The sequence below is a fragment of the Diabrotica virgifera genome, chromosome 2, assembly GCF_917563875.1.
Source record: "Diabrotica virgifera virgifera chromosome 2, PGI_DIABVI_V3a".
NCBI lineage: Eukaryota > Metazoa > Arthropoda > Insecta > Coleoptera > Chrysomelidae > Diabrotica > Diabrotica virgifera.
In genome coordinates this window covers 223,569,857-223,584,089 of record NC_065444.1, presented here as the reverse complement: position 1 = coordinate 223,584,089, position 14,233 = coordinate 223,569,857, and the positions used below count along the sequence as shown (strand labels likewise).

General features: G+C 34.6%; 1 protein-coding gene across 2 annotated transcripts in view; it reads left to right on the top strand.

Annotated features, from left to right (window-relative positions):
- The window catches only part of LOC126880417 (cathepsin B-like), a 151,803-nt gene extending 138,378 nt beyond the window's left edge, over window positions 1-13,425 (top strand). The window contains exons 3-6 of one of the 2 annotated variants that reach the window (XM_050644264.1): window positions 4,377-4,568; window positions 8,859-9,120; window positions 12,508-12,747; window positions 13,063-13,425. In XM_050644264.1, the coding sequence (XP_050500221.1) occupies window positions 4,377-4,568; window positions 8,859-9,120; window positions 12,508-12,713 (660 nt within the window). In that variant the 3' untranslated portion in view covers window positions 12,714-12,747; window positions 13,063-13,425. Of the gene's footprint in view, window positions 1-4,376; window positions 4,569-8,858; window positions 9,121-12,507; window positions 12,784-13,062 lie in introns of those variants that run through there. The other variant, XM_050644263.1, reaches the window with a different exon arrangement.
- Window positions 13,426-14,233: the final 808 nt, after the last annotated feature.

Sequence of the window (14,233 nt, the reverse complement as noted above, 5' to 3'; positions counted from 1 at the left end):
TTCTTCCATGTTTCTGCAGGCCTTCCTCTTCTTCTTCTATTTATGGGTGTGTAATTTTAATTAAATTATTAAAATTAAATATTAAAATTATCTGCAATATTGATGGCCCAAAATGAAGATAGCCGTTAAAGACTAGTTCACAGATTTAATAAAAGAGCAGGAGAATTTAACACGATGATTTTAATTCAGAAAAGTAGAACAATAGTAATGAGTAAAGAAGCGGATATAGATGGAGGTCGATAACATCGATGGCCGATGGTGTTAGCATTATAGCATTGAACAGGTAGTGAAAATTAAAGTATCTAGGGATTATATATATTGTCCAGCTATGGAAACGGTGAAAAAAAGTAAGGGATCAAGTACAAAGAGCAAATAATAGATTATCAGGATGTCTTAATAAGACTATAATATGGCGTAACCGACTAAACCGACACAGTAATTATTATGAGATGAACTAAAAATCTACAAGACCAGTATAACTATATTTTTCATTGCAAGCAATCAGCAGAATAACGAGAAAAATTAACGAAACTAGAAATATGAAAAAAAAAGAAAAAAAGCAGACAGAAGAAAAATGGATACATAAAATAGTAGATGTGGGAAAGATTAAACACAAAACGCTTGAAGAAATAAAAATAATAGCACAAAACAGAAAAGAATGGAAGAGATGGATGAATATGTAGTTAAACTAAACCGAATCCGATACCTGAAAGGGTATATGGATGGGGAGAAAGAAAGAAATCAAGCGTTCATATTTAAGTGCATATTCACGAAAGGCTCCAGGTTATGACTTAATCTCGGCACAAGTACTAAAACAACTTCCTCGTAAGGCCATTATTATGCTAACAGTAATATTTAATCGCATGTTAAGCTTATCATACTTTCCAAAAATATGGAAATTTGCAGAAATCATAATGATCCTTAAGCCAGGCAAAGCATTCAATGAAGTAATATGTTATCAACCCATCAGCCTACTCCCAATCGTTAGTAAAGTTTTTGAAAAATTGCTACCACAAAGAATATACGCAGATCATGAATTCCTAACATTACTACCGGAACATCAGTTTGGTTTTCGAGAAAATCACTCCACTACACAAGTCCATCGAAATAGTAAATGAAATATCAAAAACTCTCGAAGAAAGGAAATATTGCAACGCTATATTCCTAGTTATCTCACAAGCGTTTGACAAAGTTTGGCACAGAGGTCTGCTTTACAAAGTAAAATTAGCACTATCTAGTAACTATTTCCTCCTAATCTAATCCTACTTATCAAATAGATATTTCTCTGTAAAATTCAAAGACCAACAATCCAGCCTCTGTCCTATTAACTCTGGAGTTCCGCAAGGTAGTGTTCTCGGGCCGCTGCTTTTCTCGCTCTACAGAGCCGATATACCAGAGTCTCATAATAATACGATCGCTTCCTTTGCTGATGACGTAGCAATACTAGCTGTAAATGAAGATCCCATACAAGCTTCACAAGACCTGCAACACCATCTGGACATACTCAGTGAATGGTACACAAAATGGCGAACAAAACTAAACAAAACAAAATCTCATCTCAAATAACGTTTACCAACCGCCACGATACATGCCCGCCTGTAAGAATGGAAAATGTACGAAATCCAACAGTAACAGCCATAATAACACAAAACATTCCAGGAATGTTCCTAGAAGGTACACACAAGACATTGAAAACATTCCTGGAATGTCCCCAAAAGCACACGAACATCCCTGGAAAGTCCCAGGAAAGTGCTGTGTCAGCATTTTAAACATTCCTTGAATGTCTTGTTGGAACATTCCATGAATGTCTACGAATGTTCTTTGAAGATTCACAGTATATTGTTTAGACTGAATGTCTTGTTGAAACATTCCATGAATGTTCTTAGGACATTCAAAGTATATTTTTTAGACATTCTCTGAAATATATCGTCAGTGATGTGACAATACCTCCTATATGTTTTTTCATGAGTTTTGCAGGAGACGAAAAACATTTTTTACGGTCACCTCCTGTTTTCATACGTAAGTTTTGACTTGTTTTGTAGTAAATAGATAGTTGAATTTACTACAAAACAAATCAAAAAATATATGAAAACACGAGGTGGCCCAAACAAGTTTTTCATCTCCTACAAAATTCATGAAAAAGCAGATAGGAGGTATTGTCACATCACCGACGATATACCAGAAGTACAGTAGGAAAAATGAAAGAATACCCATGAACGAACATATAAAACACGCTGTATTTTCCTGTCACCGTGTCACACAAAAAACTGGTCAGCACAAGTACATGTAATAATTATTGTTACTTGCACTGGACAATTTTCTTTGTGACACGGTGACAGGAAAATACAGCGTGTTTTATATGTTCATTCATGGGTATTCTTTCATTTTTCCGACTGTATATGTAGCCATACCAAGTAATACATCCTTGATAAATATAAACATTTTTATTGCACAAAATCTTGTCATATATTTTTTTCCATAATCATCACTACGATGACGATTCATTGTATTGAATTGTTCATTAGAATTACAATCTGGTCATAACTCTGACCAATGAGCAATTTTAATTTAACCTAAATTACTACTGTTCCTTAAAATGAAGAGCTTACCCATAGCGTCTCTTATCTAATCTAACAGGCACACAAGCACTATGCTCTGCTTTTCTAACCGCACTATTCTAACATACACATGCACACAAGCATTATGCTCTGCTTTTCACTATCACTCAAACTAGTTCAAAAGGCTTTGTCCTCTTCAATCTTCTAGTTTGCCCAGTAGTATCCAGGAGCTGGATTTCCTCAATATTCTTGTAGGTACTTACGAAGTTGTTGCTTGTGACTTCCAACTTTACTCCAACTTTAAAAACAAATCCAGCTGTAAAATATTTATGTGCCTGAAGGCTTTTGTATGATTTCATCTATAATATCTATAATAGTAATTTGGTGGAATGCACTTTATGGTAAAATCCAATTCTGACTGAATTGCATATGGTGCATATGGTATTCCCAATTATTTTCAGCTTCAATAAATATTTAAACAATAAAAGAAATAATGTTTTGCTTGCAAAATTCATCAATATTGATAAATATCAGAGAAAAATGAACATTGATAAAAATTGTTTGCCCTACCTTTCTCCAAACATCTGGTGTCTCCAATAATAATTTCCTTAAATAATCACTTTGCAGTGTGGTAAAGTTTATAAAGTTCACAAAATACAGCAAACGAAATCTAAATGAATCCAAAATATGACGATAAACAGTGAAATGATGAAATGAAGTGATATTACAAACATAACCTCTGTAACATGTATGCCATGCCAACCAGAACCAGAAGTCACGTGGTTTGGATTGCCTAAATACATATACACGCGCAGCAAATTTGAAAATGAATGCAAATTGAATAGTAAATGACCTCTCTTAAAATATAGGACATTGGTAGTATGTTCATAGAATGTCTTGTGGTAACATTCCACGAATAACTTAATCAGATATTCACCGAATGTTCCTTGAATGTCCAGTACATTCAAACATTAATAGAACTTTGATAGTACATTCCTGGAATGTTTTGTGTTGTTAGGGAGACGCTAAATACCTTGGCCTCCATCTTGACCAACGTCTTACTTGGAAGAAACATATCCAGACCAAAATAAGACAGCTAGACTTGAAATTCCGGCAAATGTATTGGCTCCTTGTGCGCAGATCAAAACTCAACATTCAAAACAAAACTCTTCTGTACAAAGCAATACTCAAACTTATTTGGTACTACGGACTACTCTTCTGGGGCTGTGCAAAGTCAACATCACTGAATATCATCCAAAGATTTCAGTCTAAAGTTCTAAGATCAATAGTGGATGCACCATGGTACGTAAGTAATCAAACACTTCACGAAGACTTAAATATACCTTTCATCAGAGAAGAAATCCATCGAGCCACGGAGTAACAAAATGAGGGTACCATTCACCATGAAAATGAGTTAGTAAGGAAATTATTTCATAATGGCCCTGCCACAAGAAGACTAGATAGAACCTGGCCCAGGACCTATTTTAAAACTTAAACATAAATAGAATAAGATGAGACATCATTGCAAGTCTCTTCTTCATGCCCAAAAACATGGAACAAATTTATTTAATACTCTTTTACTGATGTAGATTCTAAATAAACATAATTACATAAAAAAATATTTAAGTGCTATAAAAGACACTATACCAAAATCATTTATTCATACATAATAGCATCACTTTGTTTTTTTGTAGGTACAAAAATTTGATTTTTAAAATTTATGTATTTGCCAGTAGCTGAACTAAAGTTTATGAATAATGATAATAAAGAATCACATTCTAGTTATAATTTTCGGTATTTAAAGAGATTTGTTCTTAGGCCGTAGCTGCAGCTTCTGCAATGAGTGACAGACGATGCATAGCCTCCCAAGGAAAGCTTAAAGTACCTGTTTCTGCTGAAAATCTAATGGCTTGTATCGCTTTCGGATGCGACGGAGGATATCTGGAAGATGGATGGTGGTTATGGGAGGCGAATGGAATTCCTACAGGAGGCCTTTATGGCAGCAACCAGGTAAACTTTTCTGTTAATAATTTCAAGACAAAAGATTAATTATCTACACATAATAGTTCAGCAATAATTGTGAAAATATAAGGTTTGACCATTCAGGCCAGCCCTCTTAACGAATTGATATAAAAGTTGAATTCCCAGCAATTCACATAGTACCTATCAGAAATTATATGAAGTTTTAATACAAATCTAGTGAAAACAAATTTAAAGCTGATTGCAAAAGCAGATAATATTTTCTCAACAATACAACATGCGATTGTTTTATTTGAGCGGTTTTTATTTAAAAGATTGTACTCGTTATAATAAGCAACTGTAATATTATATTTGAACAGGAGATTTGCAAGTTGTTCTGATAACCCTTTTATATAGCGAAGTGACATAACTCTTCTTAAGGTTGTTATTGTTATTCCTGTTACTGTAAAATGTCTGTAATCGCGACTTGAAAGTGTTTTTAATGAGGTGATATGGGTATGAATAATTTGTAAAAATTTTGGTGTCGTAATAAAGGCAACTTTTCCAATATTTTAACTTTACTACAAATTTATTTGGCGATACCAATTTCTAATGCGTCAGGCGAGCAATCTTTTTTTGGCTTTATAGTGTAGGAAACAGAGGTTGAACCTTGCAAAATGGACACAAGTCCGGTTTTAGTTTTTTTCTGTTATATCAAGGGGTGTTTAATATAAGACTAACTTTTTCTGAAAAAACTTCGCCCCGAAACCCCACTTTTCACCCCTTTAAAGGGGGTAATTTTGTGGTTTTTGCGGAACGTAGCCCTTCCTGTACCTTTTACAAAAAATTTTTTTTATAGAAATATGAAGAGGACTATATTTTCTACGATTTATTTCCCGACAGCATATGTCTATCATCCACCGTTTAGCGGGGGTGGCGCCCCAAAGTTGACAAGTTTGTAAAAAAGATGTTTTAAAAAAAATATATTTTTCCCTAACTGTAACGGCAATTAAGAAGAAATCCTGCGGCAATTATTCACAAATAAGTAACTGATTTTTTGGTATAGGTTTCACTTAAGGGTAATTGTCCTATTTTTAATTACAGGGTGTTACATTTTAAAAAACCCATTTTTATACCATCTGAACCGTTTATGCTAGAATAAAAAGACTTTCAGCGATTACCCATGTACTGGTTCTATTTACAAATTTGTATAATGCACCCCCATTTTTTCCCCGGAACCACCAAAAAAAAAAGAAGAATTAATAAATAAAGTGATTCTCTTGGAATCTTTCACACACAATGCCCTTTATTAATATGCTTCATATATCATTTTGTGCACGTTATTATTACCCATGCATGGACACCAAAAGCGATTTCCTAGTGCAACCGCTGTAGCCAAAAAAAAAAAATAAAATAGGGAGTTGAAATTTTTTTTGTTTTTTTGCTTTTTGATCCATATGGGCATATGCTTCATCAATAGTGCTTTTCAAAAATATATATGGTTATTGCAACATCCCTGCGGAAACCACCCCTATCCTTGAAAATATACTTTAGAAACTACCTCTATCCCTTGGCAAGGATGTTTTTACGATTTTCTCATTACCTATGCATTCTTTTTAAACAAAACTTGTACAAGGTTAAAGACCACTATTTACTTTAAAAATTAGGTCCTATTCATTTTTTTCGTATAAGCAACCGTTACGGCACAGTGGCGCGGTAAACCTCATATATGCTTTGGCGGGCTCCAGTTTTTGTTTATTTTTAGTCATCTGTTCGTTTTATTGATAAAGTACTTATGTAAAATAAAACAACACAGTGTAACCCACAAATTATGACCTATGCACATTTTACAGTCTTTGCCCCCCAAAACCACAGTGGTGGCCCAAAATCAATTTTTGCATATTTTCGCCACCTACACGCATTTTATTGCATTAGTGCTACCTTAATAGCACAATATTTACCCTTAAGTGATCACTAAGCAGTGGCGGATCCAGGGAGGGGTGATGGGGTGATCACCTTCCCCCCTCTCAAACGAAGTGATATTATATTCAAAGTTTATAAAAATATTCATTTATTTTTATAGAAATTTAGCCAATTGGCACCCCCCTCTTAACGATGCTGGATCCGCCACTGTCACTAAAGCACCACTCAGTAATACGCAGCAACAACGACATCTAATATAGTCTTAAAGTAGTGAAAAAGACTAAAACTAGACTCTGTGTAATATAAAAATGTGTGGTAGGAGGATACATGAGCGACGCTGCCTGTTTAAAATCTGGATATAAAGTTATGATGTTTTAAATAAGAATGGCGTACTTTTTATGCTTTAGCGACAGTGGAGGATCCAGCATCGTTAAGAGGGGGTGCCAATTGGCTAAATTTCTATAAAAATAAATGAATATTTTTATAATCTTTGAATATAATATCACTTGGTTTGAGAGGGGGGGAGGTGATCACCCCCATCACCCCTCTCTGGATCCGCCACTGCTTAGCGACCACCTAAAAGTAAATATTGTGGTATTAAGATAGCATTAATGCAAAAAAATGCATGTAGGTGGCGAAAATATGCAAAAATTGACTTTGGGCCACCACTGTGGCTTTGGAGCGCAAAGATTGTATAATGTGCATAAGTCATAATTTGTAGGTTACACTGTGTTGTTTTATTTTAGATGAGTACTTTATCAATAAAACGAACAGATGACGAAAAAAAAAACAAAAAACTGGAGCCCGCCAAAGCCTAAATGACGTTTACGGCGCCACTGTGCCGTAACGGTTGCTTATACGAAAAAAATGAATAGGACCTAATTTTTAGAGTAAATAGTGGTCTTTAACCTTGTATAAGTTTTGTTCAGAAATAATGCATAGGTAATGAGAAAATCGTAAAAGCATTCTCGCCAAGGGATAGGGGTAGTTTCTGCAGTATATTTTTAAGGATAGGGGTGGTTTTCGCAGGGGTGTTGCAGTAACCATATATATTTTTGAAAAGCACTATTGATGAAGTATATGCCCATATGGATCAAAAAGCAAAAAACAAAAAAAAATTTTCAACCACCCATTTTATTTATTTTTTTTTTGGCTATAGGGGTTGCACTAGGAAATCGCTTTTGGTGCCCATGCATGGGTAATAATAACGTGCACAAAATGATATATGAAGCATATTAATGAAGGGCATTGTGTGTGAAGGATTCCAATAAAATCACTTTATTTATTAATTCTTCTTTTTTTTTGGTGGTTCCGGGGAAAAAATGGGGGTGCATTATACAAATTTGTAAATAGCACGAGTACATGGGTAATCGTTGAAAGTCTTTTTACTCTAGCCTAAACGCTTAAGATGGTATAAAAAGGAGTTTTTTAAAATGTAACACCCTGTAATTAAAAAAGGGGCAATTACTCTTAAGTGAAACCTATACCAAAAAATCAATCAATTATTTGTGAATAATTGCCGCAGGGTTTCTTCTTAATTTCCGTTACAGTTAGGGAAAAATATATTTTTTTTAAAACATCTTTTTTAAAAACTTGTCAAATTTGGGGTGCCACCCCCGCTAAACGGTAAATGATAGACAGATGCTGATGAAAATAAATCGTAGAAAATATAGTCCTCTTCATATTTTTATAAAAGAAATTTTTTGTAAAAGGCACAGGAAGGGCTACGTTCCGCAAAAACCACAAATTACCCCCTTTAAAGGGGTGAAAAAGGGGTTCCGGGGCGAAATTTTTTCAGAAAAAGTTAGTCTTATAATAAGCACCCCGTGATATACCAGAAAAAAAATAAAACCGGACTTGTGTCCATTTTGCAAGGTTCAACCTTTGTTTCCTACACTATTAAAAATAAATCATTTAAGTCAAATTTTGGTGAAGAGAATCTAGACGCATTATAACTATTGTATCTATAATATAGAAAATGAAGGACTGGAGCAATTGAATTGTGATAGTATTATAATAATATGGCAGTTTGCTAATATCTAATGCTGTCAAGAAAAAAAGTGATCAAATTTTTGTCTGATGTATTTTTTAGAATATGTTTTTTTGTTTGTCATGTGTTGTGTTGTGGAACTTTCTGTTTTTTTATAGATATTTTTAAATGTATTCTTTGGAATATTTTTACCTTTGCTGTTCTTCTTGTTTGTTTTAAAAAATTATTGTATTTGTTTTTTTTTTTGTTTAAAAAAAATGACAGCGAAAGGGGGCCCTCAAATCTTCAGTGATCAGGGCCCGAAATTAGGTTACACCAGCACTGCTATGGCCGGTTTGCCGATTCACCACCCGGTATACATACATATACATTATACATATCTATATACAATAAAATAATACTATAAAAGATCAATACTTTTGTTTTAGGGTTGCCAACCTTATTCTCTTCCACCATGTGAACATAATACAACTGGTACTAAAGTGCAATGCAGTACTTTGAAGTTAGATACACCTACTTGCAGAACTCAATGTAACGATCCCGCACTTAATTATAAGTCCGAGTTAACTTTTGCTTCAGGTCCATCGTATTCGTTCACTACAGTAGCCAATATGCAAAAGGAAATATTGACAAATGGTCCGGTAGAAACGACTTTCCACTTGTACAGTGATTTCTGGAGTTATAAAAGTGGTAAGTATGCATAGTTATGTAAAAAGTGCAAAAACCTAATATTGAATCAGGGATTGTAAAACTTTAAAATTTATAGTCTGTGTAATTCCCAAATTTATTTACTTATGTTTTATCAGTACCGCTTTATCCACTGAGCGATTTGGGCGGGCGCCCAGGGGCCTTTTAATTATAAAAAAATAAAGTCGCTAAATAATTTACATATTCTCCGAAAAAAATCTGATACGCAGATACGCCAATACACTGCAAACGCCTTTGTTCTATTGTTACATCTCTTCACGCCTATACACAGTGCCGTAGCCTAGCCCCACAGGGGCCCCTAGTCAGTGTTTGTGGCGGGGCCCTTTTCCAAAAACTACAGAAAGTTGTTAGATTTCGCCATGTCATTGATTAAAAACTACCCAGGTAGTGGGTAAAAACTGTGTAGGTTATTAATCAATGGCCATGTCTCGAATTGTATCCAAAATAATCGCTCAAACGGAGTTTTTTAGTTTCTAATAATTTCATTTTGAATTGCGGGGCTTAAATAATAATTTATCTCACTTTTCAGCTTTAAAATAAGTTCTTTTAAAATGGGGACAAAATAAGTCTTTTAAAATAGTTAAACGAAAGACAAAACTAGCTATACATAAATCTAATTTATAGATAAATAATAGATTATTCTCGAAAATGCCTATACCCAAACAATAGGTACACACTCTTTCAAACATTCAAAAGTAAAGCGATTACAAAAATTGCAATTTGGCATTCTACAGTGGCCTCTAAGGCTAGCACTCCACTTGCGATTTGTAGTCGCAGCGACAAAAAAATCGCTGTCGCAGAAAATCTAGAGTCTAGAAAATTAGTCGCTGTTTTCAGAATCGCGAATTGAATGCTACAAGGATGTAACATCAGCTTTTAGATGTTTTTTTTTTAATCTAGAGATAAAGAAGAAGTCAAGATGTCAATTAATACTTTATGCGAGAAACATAAAAACGATTTTGAATGAATGAAACCAAAGAGAACTTGCTAATGAAATTACCCATTTTTTAACGTTATGCCAAAATTTGAATAAACATCATACAATTTATGAAAAATTTTATTCTTCCAGGATGTATGTAAAAGCAACTTTTCCCAATATTTTAACTTTACTGCCAATTTATTTGATGATACCAATTTCTAATGCGTCAGGCGAGCGGTTTTTTTCGGCTTTAAAAAGAATAAAAACATATTTAAGGTCAAATTTGGGTCAAGAAAACCTCGACGCATTATCACTATTGTATATAGATAATGAAGAACTGGAGAAACTGAATTGTGATAATATTATATGGCAGTTTGCGAATGCCAAGTCAAGAAAAAAAGTGCTCTAATTTTTGTCTTTATGTATTTTTTAGAATATGTTTTTTTGCTTGTCATGTGTTGTTTTGTGGAACTTTCTGTTTTTTGTTTATTTTTTTTTTAATTTTTTGGATTATTTTTTACGTTTGCTATTCTTCTTGCTTGTATAAAAAATGTTTTATGGATTTTACAATAAACCTTTATAGTTAATGCATGTGTTTTCTTATTAAAAAACTGACAACGAATAGCAATGAAGGGGGCCCCTAAACTTCCAGCGCCCAGGGCCCGAAGTTAGGTTAAACCGGCGCTGTGTTTTATAACTACAGTCGCAATATTAAAATCACAATAACTGTAAACGTATACGATATTAAAATTAAATTTACCAGGCTTCCAATTTGTACCGCATCGTTGGTTTCTAGGCCGAGCTTTCGACGTCCTTTCTGACGTCATCTTCGGGTCTTCCTTAGTCTCAGTCTCTTGAGGCTCCAGACACTACATTCTGCACTACTCACTACAATACTATAATATATTTTTTAATTTTGGGGTCCCAAAATTGACATTATCAGTTATATTACAATATCTGTTACTAATATACACATAGCTTCAAAAGTTATGCATCACCCCTTGTATTCACGATGTTTACGCTTTTATAAATCCGTATCTTTATCACAAATTTAATGTGCCTTTTTTATAAAAAATATACGATTTTTGGTTGTTTATTTTATTTGATTACCCATTTAATTGACCTCGCTTTGCCAAGGTGTAAACATTTGAAAAATTTATTCTGGTGAAATTTTTGAAAACGTGGTTAAAAAGGAATCGTACTTTAATTTCTGAGTTGGACCGTATAAGAATTATCGATTTAGTTGAAGAAGGCCATTCACAGCGGTTCGTGGCGGAAAGAGTGGGTGTTTCCCAGAGTGATGTCTCACGGATATGGAATAGGTTCCTGGAGACAAATTCGATACGGAATAGAACTCGGTCTGGTAGACCCCGAGTTACCAATGATTGACAGAATAGATATATCAGAATTTCCATCTGTAGAAATTCTTCTATGTCTATACCAGTCTTCCAAAGAGAATTCAGGCATGCTACAAGAGTCAGAGTATCGTTGGTTACAATAAGAAGAAGAATTTTGGACTCAGGTTTGAGGAGTCGTCGACCAATAAGAGTTCCTCAGCTAAAACCTAGACATGTTTTGGACCGCCTCCAGTGGGCTCAAGAACACATACAGCTCCCCCAACAATTCACGAGCCCAGAATCTGTTTAAATAGTGATAACCGGCGAGTCATGTGTGGCTAGTTGTGCAGCTCTTGTTGGCTCTCGCCACACACAAATTCGCAGGTTATCACTATTTAAACAGATTCTGGTCTCGCCTGAAAAAAGCACAAAATTACAAAACAGCTGGGTAGCTCTATGTGTTCTTGAGCGCACTGGAGGCGGTCCAAAACATATCTAGGTTGTAGCTGAGGAACTCTTATTGGTCTACGACTCCTCAAACCTGAGTCTAAAATTCTTCTTCTTATTGTAGATAACGATAATCTGACTCCTGTAGCAGGCCTGAATTCTCTTTGGAGGGCTGGTACAGACCTAAAAGAATTTCTACGGATGGAAATTCTGATATATCTATTCTGTCGATCATTGGTAAATCGGGGTCTACCAGACCGAGCTCTATTCAGTATCAAGTTTCTCTCCAGGAACCTATTTCATATCCGTGATACATCACTCTGAGAAACACCCACTCTTTCCTCCACGAACCGCTGTGAATGGCCTTCTTCAATTAAATAGATAATTCTTATACGGTCCAACTTAGAAATTAAAGTACGATTCATTTTTAATCACGTTTTCAAAAATTTCACCAAAATAAATGTTTCAAATGTTTACCACTTGGCAAAACCAGGTCAATTAAATGGGTAATCAAATAAAATAAAAAACCAAAACTGGTATATCTTTTATAAAAAAGGCCCATTAAATATGTGATAAAAATACGGATTTATAAAAGCGTAAACATCGTGAATACAAGGGGTGATGCATAACTTTTGAAACTGTGTGTATGAAATAAATTTATTTTAGGTGTTTATCAACATGTCGCTGGAGATGATTTAGGATACCATTCCGTCAAAGTTTTAGGTTGGGGTGTAGAGAATGGAGTCCCATATTGGTTGGCTGCTAATTCATGGAATGAAGATTGGGGAGACAAGGGATTATTTAAAATACTTCGCGGAAAAAATGAAGTAGAGTTCGAGTACCAAATGATGGCGGCACGTCCAAAAGTCTAATTTTAAACAAAATATTGGTGTTACGCTTATGTAGGTACGTTTTATTTTAAATAAAAAACTTGATTTCTAAGCATGTGTTTTACTTAAGCAATTTTAACTGAATCATATACGAAGATGGAGGAGCATTCTCGTATAGTAAAGTGGTTCTAGAGTCTACTTAAAGGACGTGGTTCAGTTTAATACTGATTATGGGTTACTTAGGGGCCGTCCATTAATCACGTGATGTTTTTTGTCATTTTTAAACCCCCCCTCCTCATTGGTGATACATGGTGAGGTTTAAGGCGAACCAACCCCCCACCCCTACATCACGTGTATATTTTAGTATCTACAAAAATATATTTTTTTTTAGGTATTTATAAAATACACGTATCTATAAGTATTGTGACGCCTCACAACCCGGCCTAGTTATTCTTGAATCTTCTCGGCTTTACGAGTAAAGGCCAGGCCTTCCACGGCGATTCGAGACGACCGCTGTCAGAGTATTTAAGAACAGGAATTCGAGCACAGGCCAGTCAGTCAATGAACGAGCCGCGACGCGTGATATAATTGTATTCGAATCGGATTTAGTGACATGTATTTATTACTTATCGTAATTATTATGTTTAGTTAATTAAATCATAAATTTGAGTTTGTAAATAAATTAGATGTGTTAGTTGGTGTTATTTGTAATTATTAAAATAAATAAGTGATGTAAATAAAATAATATAAGTAAGTCTTCCTTTATTTAAATTAAACTTAGTGCCTAAAGATATAAATAAATAAAATAGTAGAGTCAATCGCGTAACAAAATGGTGCAGAAGTGAGGATACTTTAAAAATAAATAAAATATAAATCGTAATAAATAAAGTGTGTGATCATGTCTACCTTGTTTAAGCTAAAAATTGCAGACCTGAGACTTGAATTGGAAGAAAGGGACCTGAGTTCTACTGGGAAAAAGGCTGATCTAGTCGAACGTCTAAAGAACGCTCTTCAGGAAGAGGGTCAAGATCCTGAAACCTATTTGTTTGAAAACAATCATGCTGCTTTGATTTCGTCAATTACATCGTTAGAGAACAAAGTTTCGACCGACATTACGTCGTTGGAGACCAAAGTTTCTAGTGAAATCTCCCAAGTTTCGACAGAGATCACATCGTTAGAGAAAAAGGTTTCTAGTGAAATTTCCCAAGTTTCCTCGATGTTTTGAAAGTTTCGACAGACATTGCATCATTAGAGAAGAAAGTTTCGGGTGATATTTCATCCCTTGACAGCAAAATGACTAACGAGATCTCTAAAGTCACTTCGGATTTTGACGATAAGATATCGTCCATAAAATCTACTTTTGAAGAAAAGATCAAGGAAATAGAAAAGAAACTGGAGGAAACGGAAAAAGTGGACAAAGTGGTGGAACCCATGTTAACAGATATTAAAGATGATGAAACCAAATACAAGTTGGAGCCACGGTCGATAGTTGAAGGGAGTGTAGGTCATGCTCGTGTTAAGGTGCCAAATTTCGACGGAAAGTCATCATGGAACAGTTATAA